A 17,618-nucleotide genomic window follows, 5' to 3' on the forward strand; every position below is an offset into this window, starting at 1 on the left:
AAAAAAAAAAAAAAAACCATTATCTTCTAGAAAAGACATCGGATGAACCATATATTTGAGTTTGTTATCGTGTCAGATTTTACCAACGCAATCTCCAGTCCACAGAAGCATCTCCCATCAAGCTTCTTTTTTCTTTTTCGAACTCCACGCATTGCTGTAACTTGCATTGTTCGTAACAGAGTTAAATCTATGCAAAAATATATCCAGGGGGTTAGAGAATTTTTCTTTATCAATGTTCGTATTTAAAAAACAAATGAAAATGAAATGGTTTCAATGTCTGATTTAGAAAAAAAAAAAAATTGGAGAAAAAAAGCATGTTAGGATTTCAAATTTTGTAGAGGTATATATTGGGTCACACGTAGATAAATTTAAAGAAGTTTTGTTGTCACATAAGTTTGAATACTAACAAACCAAGTGCTTAATCAAGGTTAGAGTACTTCTGAAGACATTTTCTATTATTTATTACAAAGTGAATTTCTTTCCATTATAGGTATCTTATGAGTTTCTTTCCTTTATAAGTATATTTATGGGCGTTTGCATCCTTCCGATACAAATAGTCATTTATTCTAACGTAATTACTATCGTCCAACAATCATAAATTCAAATTGAAAGAACAAACGGGTGGTCTTTCCGCCATTTCCATCTTTTCAGCTTCTCATAAATCAACAATGGATTCTTCATCCATTTGCCCTTTCTGCCATTCATCAGTTCCATCTTCCCAACTGCAATGGTATCAATTTTATAATATCATACATAAATGAACAAACATTATTAATCGTAACATTCCATTGATTGATTTATTTATTTTGAATATTACATTCATTGGTACATTGCAAGTGCAGGCACGCCAACAATCACTTCGAACACGACGATCTCCAACGCGCTACTGATTTCGAGTTAGCTCAGCAACTCGCTCTTTCACCCAATTCGCCTCCGGTACCCTTTTTTCCCTCTCGTTTCTTTTTTAAATTTTAAGTTGTCTTAGATATAGAAGATAAAACATTAAAACTTGAATCCTTTTTTTCGTTTTGGGATAGTTTCACTTGGTAGGGTTTCGCAACATTGGGTTTGTTTTCTGTTGGCATGTTTTAAATTGATAATTTTATAATTTTCACCTTGAATTTGTAAATTTGAAAATATTGTCAGTGAAGGGATCAACTTGCAACAGTGTAATAAGTTGATATCACTCTACTCAATTTTGAATAATCTTTTATTGGAGGAATTTCGACATATTCCCACCATTGAATTTTGAAAGTTCATATACCATGCTGGGAGGAATTTTCATATTGTTTGATCACATGCTTTTTGATATCCATTATTATTCTGAAAGTTGGCACAAATAATTATAAGTAGGTGGAAACTCAGGTGCAGTTAACTTTATGTGAAGTTGATAGGTTTAACTTTATGTGAGAGTCGTTAAATGATTTGATAGGTTTAACTAAATTATCATCTGACGACTCTCAGCTATTAACTTCACATGAAGTTAGCTGCATCTAAGTTTTTGATAAATAGATATCATATAATCAACAGTTGGAGTGATAGGAATTATATCATATAGAAAGTTATTGAATGGTGTATATATAATGCCCATTGAGTTTTACACGTGTGTTTGTTTGAACCCTGTAATGGGTTGAACCAACTTACAAACAACTGTTACAGCATTCAATAAAGATTTAATGAAAACATATGCTTGAAATTGGAACTAGGAGAACAAAGAGGAACAAAATCCGCAATGATTGTCTTTTCTTTCCCTTGCATGTATCTCCTTTTTGTTGGATGGGCATGGTTTCACATTTTTAGCCTAAATTTGAGCTGTGTGTTTTTCTTTTGTTATTTTTTTTTCTTTTTCTAATTTTGCAATCTATATTTTGTGTTATCTATGTCATGTTTTGCAGAGAAAACAAGCAGCTAGTGGCTTGCATTCTGATAAAACTCATGGAGGCTCTAATAATTGGTATAATGGCATTGTGGCTGGTAGACATAATGGAGCGTGGAAAGTGGATGAAAAGATCTCTTGTTTGGTTGATTTACAGAGAAAGAGTGAGTTTTACAAGATTGAAGCAGGTTTAATAGCCTTGTTGAAAAACTGTTTGGAGTCTGAAGCAGAGAACTCAAGAACCATTTTGTCAGGTTATGTTGATCACTTCCAGAGCCTTGAGTTTGAGGATGTAGGATGGGGCTGTGGTTGGCGAAACCTTCAAATGCTCAGCTCACACTTGCTGGTACAGAGGCCACAAGCAAGAGAAGTCTTGTTTGGTGGTTCGGGATTTGTTCCTGATATATCTTCACTCCAGAGATGGCTTGAGATTGCTTGGGGAAGGGATTTTGATCCACCTGGTGCTGATCAATTCAATCATGCTGTTTATGGCTCGAGAAAATGGATAGGAACCACGGAGTGTGCTGCCCTGTTGCGTTCATTTGGTCTCCGAGCTAGAGTAGTCGATTTCGGTCCTAAAGAATATGAATCACTTTATCTATCTGTCCCAGGTTCAAGTGTTGGGGCACTGCAGCCACTGAGAACTAATAATTGGAGGAAGAGGAAAGCAATAATTTCTGGACCAATGGATAGGTATCTGTCTCGTACTGTTTCTCAATCAAGTTGTAGCCAGAAAGAGAACTCATGTTCTTCTCCCAATGACACTGATAGTAATGCCAACATAAGTAAGGGTCATCAAGCTCTCATGGACTTTGTTTGGAATTACTTTTCTAACAATAGCTCGATCCAATTTGGTCACAGGCGTGTTATTGTATGCGAGAAAACGTAAGTCAGTTGCATTTTAGATACTCATGTTCTGATCAAACAGATGATTATATTCCTATGAGTTTTAAAGTTTTGAAAGCTCTATTGGACAGGCCCTTGTACTTTCAACATGATGGACATTCAAGAACAATAGTTGGAATTCAAGTCAAGCATCAACGGACAGGAACACTGCAATATAACCTCCTCATTCTTGATCCTGCTCATGTAATCCATCTTGTTTCCAGATTCTCAGTCCCTGATATGTATATTTTGCTTATCTTCTCATATGATTTAGGCCCTGATCAAATTACAATGCTTAACTGTTATTTTTATGATAAAACAAAGCTTAACCAAATTTTATTTAGAATCCCCATTGTCATCCTTACTTCTACTATATTTTTATTGGCTAATGGTTTTCCTTTGGATTTGTGTGGGCTCCGTGAATCATTTCTTTTTCACTCAATTTTTTAAAGGAAAAAGTGAAAACACGAAATGAAAACAAATCAAGATTTTGTTGTTTTCACTTTTTTTCTTCACAATCTTATAAACAAAAAATGTTGAAAATGAAAATAGAACATAAATAGGGATATTATATGTTTTCTCCCTACATCTCTACATGATGTGTGTTTGTTATTAGTAGAAGTGTTCTGGAACATGCATGTTGTATGATAAGGTTGACACCGTTATAAGTCTAGTCAATCCTCATCGTTGCAGAAAACGGCTTCTCTAGAAAAATCACTTAGGGAGAAAGTTGGATGGCAGAGACTCGTAAAAAGAGGAATCCACACATTGAGGAAGCCACAATACCAGGTTTTGCTTCCCCCACTTTTTTCTCTTGAAAAAAAAGTGATTTTGTTGCAACATTAAATGATGAGACTTGATCACTATGTTAGTTATTCTTGTTCCAGCTGTGTTATGTCGACCCTGGAATTGCAAGTGAGGAGGAGATGGAAAAACTCAAGACAATTGATAGTGTGTTCATTGAAATTTAGATACATGAAGTTATTGGTACATTAAGGTATCATCTTGTATTTCATCATCTTCTGTAATTATTTGTTTTGACTATGCAACAAATAAGTTGCATATATATATATATATATTAAAAATGCGATGTATTCAACTAGTACTCTAAGGGTCCGTTTAGTGCATGAAACAAGAATCTTTATTTCTATGTTCTCCCTTTATATACTGAATCAGAATTCTAACTTTAAAGTAACTAGTTAATACATTAATATAATATAAAGAAAGTTTGCATTGGAGGAACAAGAACATTAAATTTTCATTTTTCAAATGCATTGCTCACTGTTAAAGTTTAAAAACTTTCCTTTTATGTATTCATTAACCAATGTCCATAGCAAGGTCTTAAAATGGTTGTATGCAATGATGCAGATACTTTTGATAGTTACAAATGCTAGAGCTGTATAATAGTGTTAATGGTAGTATAGGGTTTCTTCAAACTTCAAAGCTTAGTATATTATGAATGAAGTTTCATAACCCTTAAGAAGAAAATGAAAGGATTAATGATTTATAGATGGTATTTTGATATTGAAGTAGAATTCACTCATTTGTAGGCTTGGTATGAAGCATTCATTTTTCCAGGGATTAAAATTGAATGCTTGTTGCCCCATGCTTTCGTTGTGATTTAGTAACTTTGGTTTGCCCTACCAATCTTGTTGCTATTGGTTGCTAGAAATATAGAATGCTAGTGCTGTTATTTCTAGCATAGCTATGAATATAAGAGGATGTTTGATAGGGAATGCTAGCAAGTTTTATAAGATTCTCACGTTTGTTACAAAAATTAAAATTTTATTCCCAGAAAATTTTAATCCTGCCTCCTGTATGGATTTAGAAGAAATCCCACGAAAAGAGAACTTTTTGTAATTTCGAAATGACCAAAGTATATTTTCTATGTAAATAAAACTCCAACCGCCCCCCCCCAAAAAAAAAACAAAAAAGCCCTAGCCTAACCTATTCCTGTCATCATTGGTCACGAGTCACAACATTGTTGAGGATCAAGAGTGCTATTGTTACGAGTGACGTACCTTAAAACCTAGAAAATGTGATTGATGGACTTTAGTGAAAGTTCAGGAGTTTTGCGTGTGGTTGGATGAATTCTACGACTAAGATTGGCTGGTGAAGAATACCAGCAAGAGCCTTTGATGTCTAACTCAGTAAAAGACTAAGAAGGTGTTAAGTGATTATTGAAATTAACTCATATCTGAAGATATTTATAAAAGGTTTGGTGAGCTAGTTTGCTTGGAGGTTAAGTCACAAGTTCTCATCTTAGGTAAACCTGTGTTAGTCATGTAGCGGTTATCTGGTTTGAAGAATGGGTCCAAGCTATAACCACCGAAGTCGTATAAGGTGAATCCTGCTTTGGGTGCGAGATTCCCACATTGACGTTTGATGATGATGACTTTATCACCAAGTCAGGTTGGTTTCGAGTGGGTCACAGCTAGGATGTCAATGGGGCAAGCGGGGGCGGGGGATGCCTCCTTGCTCCCCATCCCCGCCCTCAGATTTGCTCCTCATTCCCGTTCTCATTCCTCATCTATCTGATAGTTCTAACTAATTATTAATTTTTATATGATTAGAGCTGCAAGTATCCATCATATACAGAAACAGAAAGATTTTATATAAAAAGTCTAAATGACACGATGGTGACTTCTTTCGAAATGACGCAGTGGGGGATGTAATGACGAGCCAAAGGACAAAATAGTGGACGGGAGACGTGACAATAGAGAGGAGAATGGACACGACGGCAGAGTTACAAAAAGGAACACCGCAAATAGAAAGCACGATGCGGTGAGGGTGATGGCACGGTGAGGTGTGACGATGCGGTGAGAAGGGAGAGTGGCGAGGGGGTGGCTGCAGAGAGGTTAGATGGAGTATGGACATGATAGCGTTAGGGATCTCTGAATTGAAGAAGGGTTATGTAAATGAAAATTAGGAGTTTTGTGTGTGTGTGTGTGTGTGAGACATGACTAAAAAACATATATAAAAAATAAACCATTTAGGATAATTCAGTAAATTTATAAATTTCGGGGAATAGTGAGGATAGAACGGGAATCTCAGCTCGGATCTTCGCGCCTGCTTCGGGAGAATTTTGTCCCCCATCCCCATCCTCGCAGAAAAAATTCCTTATAGTCGGATCTCCATTTAGGACAGTCTCCGTAGAGATCCCCGCGTCTCAGAGAGTGTTGCCATCCCTAATCATGGCCTACCTAGTCTGACTTTACCTGCATAAAGGGCACGATCATATTAAGGCAAAAATTTTGGTACTTGGGCCCTTATTGGGCTAGACTCATATTGGGCCGAAAGTATTAGACTACGTCGGAATGGTGCCCGAGCTCATGGTCAATATTGTCGAGTAATGTAAGCTTGTGGTAACATCGATTTACTCTTGTAAGCTTTGAATTTGTTCGTTGCGCTTGTAGCTTGAGATCAACGTCGTTTCTTTTGTCGTTCGATCAAGTACAAAGGAATAAGTGTCTTGGACGAAGTCGAAAGTCGAAACCAATGAAGAACTCGGGTGTTGAAGAGAGAAACTTCGTATTGTCCTTGAAAAATGGGCAAAATGTCGCACCATTATGAATGTAGGGGTAGTCGCGCGATCATTTAAACTAGGTATGAAAAGGACCAAAATGCCTTGAAAAGTGAGCAAAATTACGAAATTGTTCCTTTTCAACTGTCTCTTGCTTTTTCTCATCAACCCTCTATATAAATGTTTCTTCCTTTCCTTCTTCTTCCTTCACATTCTCGTGGCTCTTCTTCTGTTGCCTTTTCATGTGATTCCTGTTACTGTTGCAATCGCTATTGTTGTTCTTTCATTTGTTGTTACTCCTGTCAATCCTCTTCTTTTCAAGGTTAGCAACCTTTTTATCACGCTTATGAATGCATGATTTTAGTATTCTGAACCTTGGTTGGTCCTTTTTTTTCTGTTAGAAATAGTGTTCGTGGTTGTTCCCCTCGCGGTGTGGATGGTGTTTGTACGTCCATTACCGTCCCAAAAATTCAGTTTGTGAGTTAGGTCATAGATGGTTTGTTGGGGATGTGGGTGGTTGTCTTTTGGGCTTGGTAAGGGGAACAACCATGGGGATGCCTTATCTTTTTGTTGGTAACTTCTTTTTATCTTTCAGAGATCTTAGTTGATGGTTCATTTTTTGTAGGTATCTAAGTTTTCACGGTGAGGAGAGTGACACTACTTTTGTCTATTGAGACTTCATTGCAGCTTGATTAGTTTGATGATTCGACATTTCGATGATGGGCTCAAAGTTAGTAGTTGATGAGGAGTACCTCACCGTTTTTCGACAAGTTCATGGGATCGTTACCAGAGATGAAGAGGAGGGTCAATATGATCTCCACTTTCTTGCGGTTGAAGTGAGTTTACTACCAGAACTTGGGTCATCCCTGTGTTTCTTATTTCCTCTGGATGTACGAGTATCTATCATCTCGTGTTGATGTTCGGATGTCTTTTTTTTATTTCGAGATCAAAATTTTATCCACATGTAAGGTATCCCTTTCCTAAGTACATCCCAATATATGGGCCTTCACTAGAGCCTTCAAGCTTGTTTGCCAATTCTTCGGGTTATCATCTCCCCTCAGTGTGTTTTTCCATTTCTCTCACCTCGCAAAATTGTTTGTACTTTGTACATGCCGTAAGTAGCAATGAGTTTATTTCTGCTTTCACATATTTGAGGAGTGTTCCATAACTTCAAGGATTTGTTCTTCAAGATCCCACCTCTAAGTGGTATCTCCCTACCCTTTAAGACTTTGAGGAGAGCTTTGGTTCAACATCTATTGGTTTGAACATCTTGGCTATTTGAAGTATGACTTTGACATTTAAATCAAGGGGAGCTGTTTATAGTCGAAATCCTGCTTGAGTGTTAGGGCAAGTCTCCCAACTATCTTTCTACCATGATGTTAATTGCTAAAAGTATGAGCTATGTATTAAGACCAACTTGGTATATAATTTGTGTTGTTTCTTGTATATTATATTCTTTGTTTCTTCATATTGGTATTGCAACAGTTTCTTGTTTTTGTATAGAAGAAATAACCTCCAAATCGTGTGCCTTTTATCACTTAATGCAGATCAAGAAGGTGCCACAATTTCCGAGAAGCCTCATTCGACTCCCAACTTCGAGACGCCGAGCCAAGGGAACGCCAAGAAATGAAACCTTGATGAGGCGTCTTCTCAAAATGATGAGCCTTGTCTTGACATCGGCTCCAGGGAATTCCTGACCTTCACCTTTATCAATCATCACTTAATTGTGGAATGCATTCTATCCCTTGAGAAAGATCTCTTTGTGAAAACCTATAGTGGTTATTGCATTCTCTACTGAAGGGTGTCGCTCATGTAAGGTAGGTAGAGGTTAAGGCAAACTCTCTTTCAAATGCTACGTTAGGAGAGGGGGTACATTTGTTGCAAGGGAAGGTGAATTACTTTGAGACTACAATTGCTGAGCTCCAAAAGGAGAGGGAGTCTTTGAAGGGGAGAATTGATACTTAGAAGGCGGATCTATAAAAATCGAGAGATATCATGAAACAGGCCGACCATGAGACAGAGGTTGTGGTGGACTTCCTTCCGTAGCAGTCGTTCAGGATCGCACTCTAACTCGACCTTCAGCCGTTCTAGGCGACCTTGATGGCTGCGAATCAATCCCATGATTTTCGTTGCTTCTCTGTTTTTTAACCCTTCAGAAATGTGGATTTGAGAACCTAACCTTCCATTTTCCTAAGTCGCCTCTACCTCTGTCCTCTGCAGCAGCACCTTTACCTCTTTTTGAGTGTTAGGATATAAAAAGAACTCGATCGTTGTTAGGATGTTCTCCACAGTGGGATTTTTAATCGGATGTAGTACCTTCATTTTTTAAGTGACCTTTCGCCATGGTCTAGTGTTGACTTTTAGGTTCTTGACAATAATATTAATGTTTTGAGGGTGATCTGAAACTAATATAATTTTGGTTTAGACACGAGATTTAGATTTTTCTTTTGTGAGAGTTTTGACATCTGTTTCAATGAGGTAAAGTTGTCCGAAATCTTTGAGTGAGAATGGTAGATAGTACTTATAAAGAATTCTGATGTTTAAGTTAGCAATATTTTAAATAGGTTTAAATAAATTGAGATTGAAAAATATCTAAATAGAACAAGATATTTATAAAAGTGAGTGATAATTTGATCATTATTCTAGAAGGCTTCCACCTATAATAATAAATAGTTATTTTGCAATGTTTAAAAAATGTTTAAGAAATTATTATTATTCCATATTTCAAATAATAGATGAATTTATAGCCATACACGTTAGTATAGTTGAGGCTTTACTCAAGTCGGGTTGGACTTAGAATCTTGGATCAAAGGATCCAAACTCCAAATAAGTCTGATAACTTATTAAAATGGATTTTTCCAACCTTCTTAAATTTTGTAGATGAACTTATTTATTTTAGTTCAAACTTTTAATTGTTAACTAGAATATGAACCAGAGCCAATAGCTCAATGAGAACAAAAGGCATGGTACAAGAGAAAAAAAATGCATGAATGATTGAAAACCATGAAGCTAATCTACTATTAAATGTTGTATATCAATAGATAGTGTTAACATACTACACAATATTCTTTATTTACAATTTATTTTTTTAGATTCGAATTTTCTTTGTCAAGATGATAGCAAGAGAAAGACAAGGGACGAAGTTGGACTGTCAATAGGGCACAATTTATTATTATAAGATTCGAGATGTCTATGTTTTAGAAATAAAAGATTTATTTAAAAGTTTTTTTAGTTTTTATATTGAAAAAGTAAAAGCCTATTTAAAAAACTTATGTAAATTTTTTTAATTTTCAATCCCTTAAAAGTTTAAACGTTTTCATTAATTTATCAAACAAACAAATAAAATAAAATTATATTTCAAGTCTCTTAATTGATATTATTGATAAGCTTTAGTTAAATAAAAATTTTATTAACTATAGTTGTAAAAATTGGACTAATTTGGACGGACAAATCAAAATCCCAGTGAGTCGACTTTAAGATTAGTCCAAATTGAGCATAGGACTGGAGAAGGAAAAGAATCCGTAAAAATTGGTTTGACCTTACCGATTTTTATTAAAAACTGGTGAATTGGCAAGTTTTGTTTTATCTTTTTAAAAAATCCCAAGAAATAAAGTTGTTTTTCTTTTATTAAAAAACTTTAAGATTCTATTTGGAAGAGAGACTAAAATTGAAAGATAGAAATTGAAAGAAAGACACTAGAAATTGATACTAAATTAAGGTTTTTATTGTATTTAATATAAAATGTACTGGACTAAGTTATGTCTAAGTATCATGTTTAGTTTAAGACAATAAAATAAGATTTAGACACAAGACACATGACACGAGACATGATAACACACCAATTCTAAAAAATTGACACACACATAGACATGCATATATAAATAGTAATATTATTAATATTGTTATGTGGGTAACCTAAAGTTGGTGGATTGGGCTTGTGAGATTGGCCCAAGCGTTGAGTGGAGGTGGACTATGACTTGGCTTGCGTCTGGGAGCCGCCGTCCGACTTGTGTATTATGGAGGAATGGGGGGGGGGGGGGGGGGCAAAGACACTCCGATGCCTAAGTCGGCAAGGGGTTTAGCAGGTTTTAGAGAGTATTGGAACTTAGAGATACCTGAGGGGTGTCAGTGTATTTATAGTGGTGAACCAATAACCACCGTTGGAGTAGTTCGATAACCGTCCATTTATCTTAGGGAAGTTGAGATATGACTCCTGGAAGTGGGTTGAGAGATTTTAGGGGCAGTTACTTATTTGAATAAGTGTTATCTGCCAGCTATCATTCAATCCCGACCTCATTGGAACGGAGTTTGTATTCGATCCGACCTCTTATAAGGAGGTCGGTGGATAGCGAAGGCCAATCTTTGAATTGGGCCTTTTTGGTTTATTTGGACCTGGGCCCTAGTGTTGGGTCAGGGTATGAACAGTGCCCCTACTCGAGTCCGATCTCTTTTACTTATGAGTTGGATTCGAGTATTTGAACTCGGGTTTGTAGCCGACGTGATTTTGAAACCGACATGATTTTGAAACCGACGTGATTTGAATTTCTCAACAGTCGCGTCTAATCAAACGTCGCGTCTGTTACGGGTTTTGCATTTACACAGGGGAGCAGTTACATTGGTAACGGTGCATTTCTTTAATGATTGCGTCGATTTTTACCAAGTTTCCCCTGGCGTGTACTTTTTCCTCTCTTTTCTTTGTCTTCTTTCGCCTTCTAAAAACTTCATGCTTACACTCTCTATTTCTTTCAAAGGAAAAACTCTCTAGTCTTCCTTTTTTGGAGTGCTCCGCTGCTGTGGTATTCGTTTACGCTTATCAACAAAGGTTAGTCTCTTCGTCCCTTCTCTATTATTTGATGCTTTATTTTTGCACATTGGAAAAGTTTTTGTGTGTTCGTAGCGAGTCTGTCTGTAGGTCTAGTGACTCTGTTTTATTGAGGGACTGCTTTGGAGACCCTGTTCTTGATCTTTTTTCCATTTTTCTTTGTAGGTCTCGTTGTCTTTTTACCTACTTCTTTTTTACTGGAAAAGATGTCTTCCCTCGAGTCCCTTTCGCAATGGGTGGATGACACCGTTATGGAGGAAAGCCCTTTAGTAGATCTTGATTATATCACCGACCTTCGTACCCATCATAGGATTTGTAGTGATGAGGCTGATGAGCCCAAATATGAGTTAGTAGCCACGGGTCCTGAAGACCGGGTTTGTTTTGGGAGGGTTTCTAAATCAGACCCCATTTTTTCTTCATGTACGACTGTCTTTTTACCCGTCTGGGGGTTTTTCCGCCTTTTTTTGACTTTGAGATAGAGGTTCTGAACCATTGCTGAGTTGCTCCTACTCAGCTCCACCCCAATTCTTGGGGTTTTATGAAAATTTACCAACTTGTCAGTCGAGAGCTGGACTTTTCGACCTCCACAAAAATCTTTTTCTATCCTTTTCATCTGACCAAACCTTTTAGTGGTCAAAATAACAAGCAGCAGTGGGTGTCTTTCCTGGCCATTCAAGGTCGGAAAGTTTTTTCTATCTTCGACGAGTCTTTTCATGATTTTAAAAACTTTTTCTTCAAAATTCAAGCTGTAGAGGGTCACCATCCTTTTTTTCTGGATGAAAATTATTCTCCCTGCTTTTCTCTTTTTTGGTTAGAGGCCTCTCCTGTGGAGAAATATGGCCTGGATGACTTGGATGAGGTTGAGGAGGCCGTTGTGGGGTTCTTCCGAGAAGTTTGGGGAAGGGCCCCTAATCTGGACACGAAAAAGTTTCTTTTGGGTTCTCTGAGTTTTGTGCAGACCCAATTAGGTAGCTTTCATTTCTCTTGTCGTTGATTTTGGTAACTTCCGACTTGTAGTCTAAGTCTTTGTTTTTTTCTTTTCAGAGATGGTGAAGAAAGGTTCCAGCGCCTCCTACCAGAAGGTTCAGGATGCCAAGAGAAGGTCGCGGGCACGGATTCATGCCGCAAGGGCTGCCGGCACTCTTCCTCCTCCTCCTCCTCTTCCTTGCGATCTGGGGACCTCTTCTCATCCCATTGTGATAACTTCTACTTCTGCCTCTTCTCTTCCTCCTCCCATCCTTCATGCCCGAGCTTCCCCTAAACCTGAGAAGAAGAAGCATAAGACCTCGGGGTCTGGCTCTTCTTCTAGGGATTTTGATGGTCTCCAATTCGTTCGGAATCACATCTTTCCCCATACTCAAATTAATATGGATGATGCTTCCGTTTGAAACCATCTTAATATCCTAGTTCAGGGGAGTGTTCAGGCTACTGGGGTATGTACAAAACTTCTTGATATCTTGGACCAAACTCCCCTCAGATCTTTGGGTTCTACCCGAAAGGTTGAGGAGTTGGAGGAGAGGATTGGCCTCTATCAAGAGGAAGAGAAGAGGCTCCAGGGGGAAGTTACCTGGTTGAAGGAGGAGGGGTCCCGACTTCAGGAGAGGGAGAAGAAGTTGATGGCCCAGTGTGCCATAGCAGAGGGCCTAAAGGAAAAGGCGGAGCAGAATTATGTAAAGGTCTTTTCTGAGAACATTGATCTCCAGTGGGAGCTGGAGAAAGGTCGGGAGGCTTATCAGGATTTGGAGGACTCTGTGGCGGAGAGCTTGGAGGAGGCCTGGAGAATTTTCAAAGAGCAGGTCGGAGTTATTGCTTCTGGCCTGGATCTTTCCTCTCTTGATCCTGATAAGATTGTTGTGGATGGGGCTATTGTTTCTCCTCCCCGACTTGAGATGGATTTTGAGTTGAAGACCCGTGGGCAAAGACTTGTAGAATCTCCTCCTCGTGAGGATCAACTGGAGGGATCTCAGACGACGTCTTCAAATGTTTTTACCCCTGTTACCAAAGAGACTGCTCCATCCTCCCGTGCCGCTGATCCGACCTCTCTTCTTTCTGGTGACTCTTAATTTTTCTTCTTCTAATTGATTTGAGCTATTGGGGGCCTGGCTTGTGGGCCCTTCTTTGAACAATTTATCTTTTTTTTGTTGTTTGTGGTGGATGACTCTGTCTTTCTTGGCGTTTCATGGTCGTTAACAAAAAAATTATTTTACTTCGCCCTTTTTTGGATAAGGGCTTTTAAGAAATGTGTGTGCATGCTTTCTGCGATTTTTCCTTCTGCTAGGTTTCTTATTAGAAAAAACCCTCTTTGATCTTTTTACTTTGAAAAACCCATTTGTCTTGGCAGGCTGTGCTTTATTTGAGTTACTTGAATTCTCAAAGACTTGAGACAGCCTCTGCCTTTGATTTTTTATGGGTTTTCTTGGCTCTTTTTTGTATTCCTTATACTCAATTTTCGTTTATTGAGTTTTTGTAACTTAGGTTATTTTTGCGATGCATTTCTATTTTCTCAGTTCCCCCGACTAAGTAGTCGTTTTGGAATTCCGAGTTACTATGATCGACCGTGTAACCTCTTTACACCGACTTGTACCTTGTCGTTTTATCCTGCCAACCACGTAGGTCGGACATGGGATTTTCACGTTTTATCGAGTTTAAGTTGGTGCGTTTCGTAGAGTAATGATAACAACTAATGGAATTTATAAAGAGATGTGGTAAAAATATCTTTCTTTATTTGATGAATGTACTTTTTTGCTACTAGGGTAGTCTTCAGGATTCTTCCCTAGCCTCCACTTTGATGCCTCATTAAAACCCCCTTCAGGAAAATCCTTTTTGGGAAAAAACCATGAAGTCGGGAAAAAGAGTACACTAGGAAGTGGAGTTCACTTTTAACTATAGTACATTTTCATATTACAAGCATGCCACGACTTTGGTAGCTCGGTACTGTTTAAGTCGGTTATCTTGTAGTATCCCTTTCCTAAGACTTTACTTATCTTATATGGCCCTTTCCAATTAGCAGCGTGCTTTCCTTCTCCCGACTTGTTGACTCCAATGTCATTTCTGATTAAGCCCAAGTCTTCTGGGACGAAGCTTCTTCGGATGACTTTCTTATTATTTTTATTTGTCATCCTTTGCTTTAATGCTGCTTCTCTTATCTGGGCTCGTTCTCGGACTTCAGGGAATAGCTCGAGCTCCTCTTTGTGCCCCTGTATGTTGCTAACCTCATCGTAGAAGCTCACCCTTGGACTTTGCTTGTTGACTTCGACTGGTATCATGGCTTCTATGCCATAAGCAAGTCGGAAGGGTGTTTCTCCTGTGGCAGACTGAGGCGTAGTCCAATAAGTCCATAGTACTTGAGGGAGTTCTTCAGCCCATGCTCCTTTTGCATCTTGCAATCTTTTCTTCAACATTGCTAATATGACTTTGTTAGCTGCTTCAGCTTGCCCGTTTGCTTGCGGGTGCTCTACCAAAGTGAACCGATGCTTGATCTTCATACTGGCTACTAGGTTACTAAAGGTGGAGTCGGTGAACTGAGTTCCATTATCAGTAGTAATGGAGTGAGGGACTCCATACCTTGTGATAATGTTCTTGTAAAGGAACCTCCAACTTCTTTGGGCTGCGATGGTGGTTAATGGCTCTGCTTCGATCCACCTCGTGAAGTAGTCTACTCCTACTATTAGATATTTTACTTGCCCAGGCGCTTGGGGAAAGGGTCCCAGTATGTCCAATCTCCATTTTGCAAAAGGCCATGGAGAAGTTATGCTAATGAGCTCCTCGAGGGGAGCGACATGAAAGTTTGCATGCATTTGGCATGGTTGACACTTCTTTACAAATTCGGTGGCATCTTTCTGCAAGGTCGGCCAGTAGAACCCGGCTCGTATGACTTTCCTAGCCAAAGACCTTGCTCCGAGATGGTTCCCACAGATACCATTATGGACCTCTTCTAAGACTTCAGTCGTCCTTAAGGTCGGGATGCACTTTAACAATGGTGTGGATATCCCTCTTTTATAGAGGATATTTTTTACCAAAGTGTAGTTTTGTGCTTTCCTCCAGATTTTCTTGGCTTCTTTTTCCTCTTTGGGTAGGATGTCGAATTTCATGTATTCGATTAGTAGGTTCATCCATCCGAGGTTCAATCCGGATACTTCAAGGACGTCTTGTCTGACCTCTATTTTTTTAACTGAGGGTTCTTGGAGAGTTTCTTGTATCAGGCTTCTATTATTCCCTCCTGGCTTGGTATTTGCTAGTTTGGAGAGTGCATCTGCTCTGCTGTTGAGATCCCGAGTTATGTGCTTGACCTCGGTATCTGCAAAACGCCTAAGATGCTCTAAGGTTTTGTCTAAGTACCTCTTCATGTTAGGGTCTTTAGCCTGATACTCTCCATTTATTTGGGAGGTCACCACCTGAGAGTCGTTGAACACGACTACTTTGGTCGCACCGACTTCCTCGGCCAGCTTTAACCCTGCAATCAAGGCTTCATATTCTGCCTGATTGTTAGAAGCTGAAAATTCAAATTTGAGGGAGACTTCTACTTAGATTCCCTCTTGGTTGACTAATATTATACCTGCACCACTTCTGACTTTGTTGGAGGATCCGTCCACGTATAGCTCCCATGTAGTGGAGGCTTCCTTTTGATCTCCTGCATATTCTGCCACGAAGTCGGTGACCCATTGGGCTTTAATGGCCGTCTGAGTTTTGTACTTAAGGTCGAACTCGGATAGCTCTATGGACCATTGAACCATTCTACCCGTAATATCCATTTTCTGAAGGATTTGCTTCATGGGCTGGCTCGTTCGAACTCTTATTGTGTGTGCTTGAAAATAAGGATGTAGCCTTCGAGAGGCTACGATTAAGGCATACACAAACTTTTCAAGTTTTTGATACCTTAATTCAGGGTCTTGTAGAACTTTACTGGTGAAGTACACAGGATGCTGCCCAACCTCGTCTTCCCGTATTAGAGCTGATGCTACAGCTTTGTCGGCTACGGACAAATACAGAACGAGTTCTTCCCCAACTTCAGGTCGGGTCAGAATGGGAGGTTGGCTTAAAAACCTTTTGAACTCTTGGAATGCTTCTTCGCACTCAGGGGTCTATTCGAACTGGCATCCTTTTCTTAGTAGAGAGAAGAGTGGTAGGGATCTTAACACTGATTCTACCAAGAACCTGGAGAGAGCTGCAAGTCAGCCATTCAATTGTTGGACCTCCCTTAAGCAAGTCGGGCTTTTCATTTCTAGGACTGCTTTGCACTTGTCGGGGTTGGCTTCAATTCCCCTTTGTGTAAGCATAAATCCCAAAAATTTTTCTGCCTCCACCGCGAAGGTGCATTTTGTGGGATTCAACCTCATCCCATGCATCCTAATGGTGTTGAAGACTTGCAAGAGGTCAGTCAAGAGGTCGGTGATGCGGGCAGAAATTGGTGAATTAAAAATTATTAGAATATATGTGTTACAAGTATAGTTCTTAACTCTCCAGAAATCCACTGCTCAATTTAGAAAGGTGTCACAGAAAATTGAAATTTAAAATACTGGGAGTATGAATCCCAGGTCGTCTCCCAACGAGTTGCAGGAAAGGGCGCTATTTTATTAATCAGATGTTTTTGAAAAGGTTTGAGTTGAGTAAACAGGAAATTAAATTGATGAAATTGAATAATGTAAATAAAAGCCTTGACTGGGAGTTGATTATATGGAAGCCCTATTCTTGATGGAACATTCTTAAGATTAATTGACAATTGAGAGTTATTTCGTTTAGTTATCCTTTACTAAGTAAAGGAAGGTAAAACAAGTTGGAATGCTGTTCTATTCATAAGTCCCAATCCACTCTGGGGAGGATTGGTGTCAGGAATTAGAGAGCAATCCAACAATAACCCAATTACAATCTTTCTCTTGAACCTTACAACTCAAGGGTTCCTTTCAATCAACTCCCCATCAAGTTAGGGAACTACTCACTCATTGTAAAGGTAAAATTCATAGCATATGAAAAGGAATTAAAGAAAGACATTGTAAATAAAAATTAAAAATAATCAATTAAAAATAAAAGTGATCCTTGTATTAAATAATCCTAAAAAGATTCCAATGGTAAAATTAAACAAAGCAAGGAACATGGAAGAGTAAGCCAAGTAAAGAAAACGAACTAGAATGACAAAGTCTTGATGAGGTAATAACTCTTCTCAATATCCCAATGCAAAAAGCTAGAGAAACTAAAATCCTAAGAACCATGAATGTGTAGAGAGAAAACCTATAGGATGAGTAAAACTAGATCTAAAAACTAAAATTGTGTAGAATGAATGTTGTCTTTGGTTTCTGCATGTTCTCTGGCTCTAGTCTGCTGTTCTGGGCCGAGAACTGGGTCAAAATAGGGTCCAAAATCGCCCCCAGTGAATTCTGCAGATTATGTAGATCGCGCATGTCACGCGATCGCGTCATCCATGCGGACGTTTCATTCGCGCTTTTCCATGCCACGCGTTCGCGTCGTCCACGCTTCCGCGTCGCTCGAGCTTTTCCAATCCGCGCGGTCGCGTGAGC

General features: G+C 38.8%; 1 protein-coding gene across 2 annotated transcripts; it reads left to right on the forward strand.

The window, feature by feature from the left end:
- Positions 1-488: 488 nt before the first annotated feature.
- On the forward strand, positions 489-8,715 carry LOC107608049 (Peptidase C78, ubiquitin fold modifier-specific peptidase 1/ 2). 2 transcript variants are annotated; one of them, XM_016309940.3, is made up of 7 exons: positions 489-730; positions 843-936; positions 1,896-2,761; positions 2,854-2,965; positions 3,455-3,550; positions 3,649-3,758; positions 7,832-8,715. In XM_016309940.3, exons 1-6 carry the CDS (start codon positions 669-671, stop codon positions 3,730-3,732), a joined length of 1,314 nt encoding a protein of 437 aa, XP_016165426.1. In that variant the 5' UTR covers positions 489-668; the 3' UTR covers positions 3,733-3,758; positions 7,832-8,715. The 2 variants fall into 2 exon arrangements, with proteins under 2 accessions (XP_016165426.1, XP_020963239.1); XM_021107580.2 differs by lacking the exon at positions 7,832-8,715 and having other exon boundaries at positions 3,634-3,953.
- The last annotated feature ends 8,903 nt before the right edge of the window (positions 8,716-17,618 follow it).

Source organism: Arachis ipaensis, chromosome B7 (genome assembly GCF_059453495.1).
Source record: "Arachis ipaensis isolate K30076 ecotype BB chromosome B7, ASM5945349v1, whole genome shotgun sequence".
NCBI classification, from domain to species: Eukaryota; Viridiplantae; Streptophyta; class Magnoliopsida; order Fabales; family Fabaceae; genus Arachis; species Arachis ipaensis.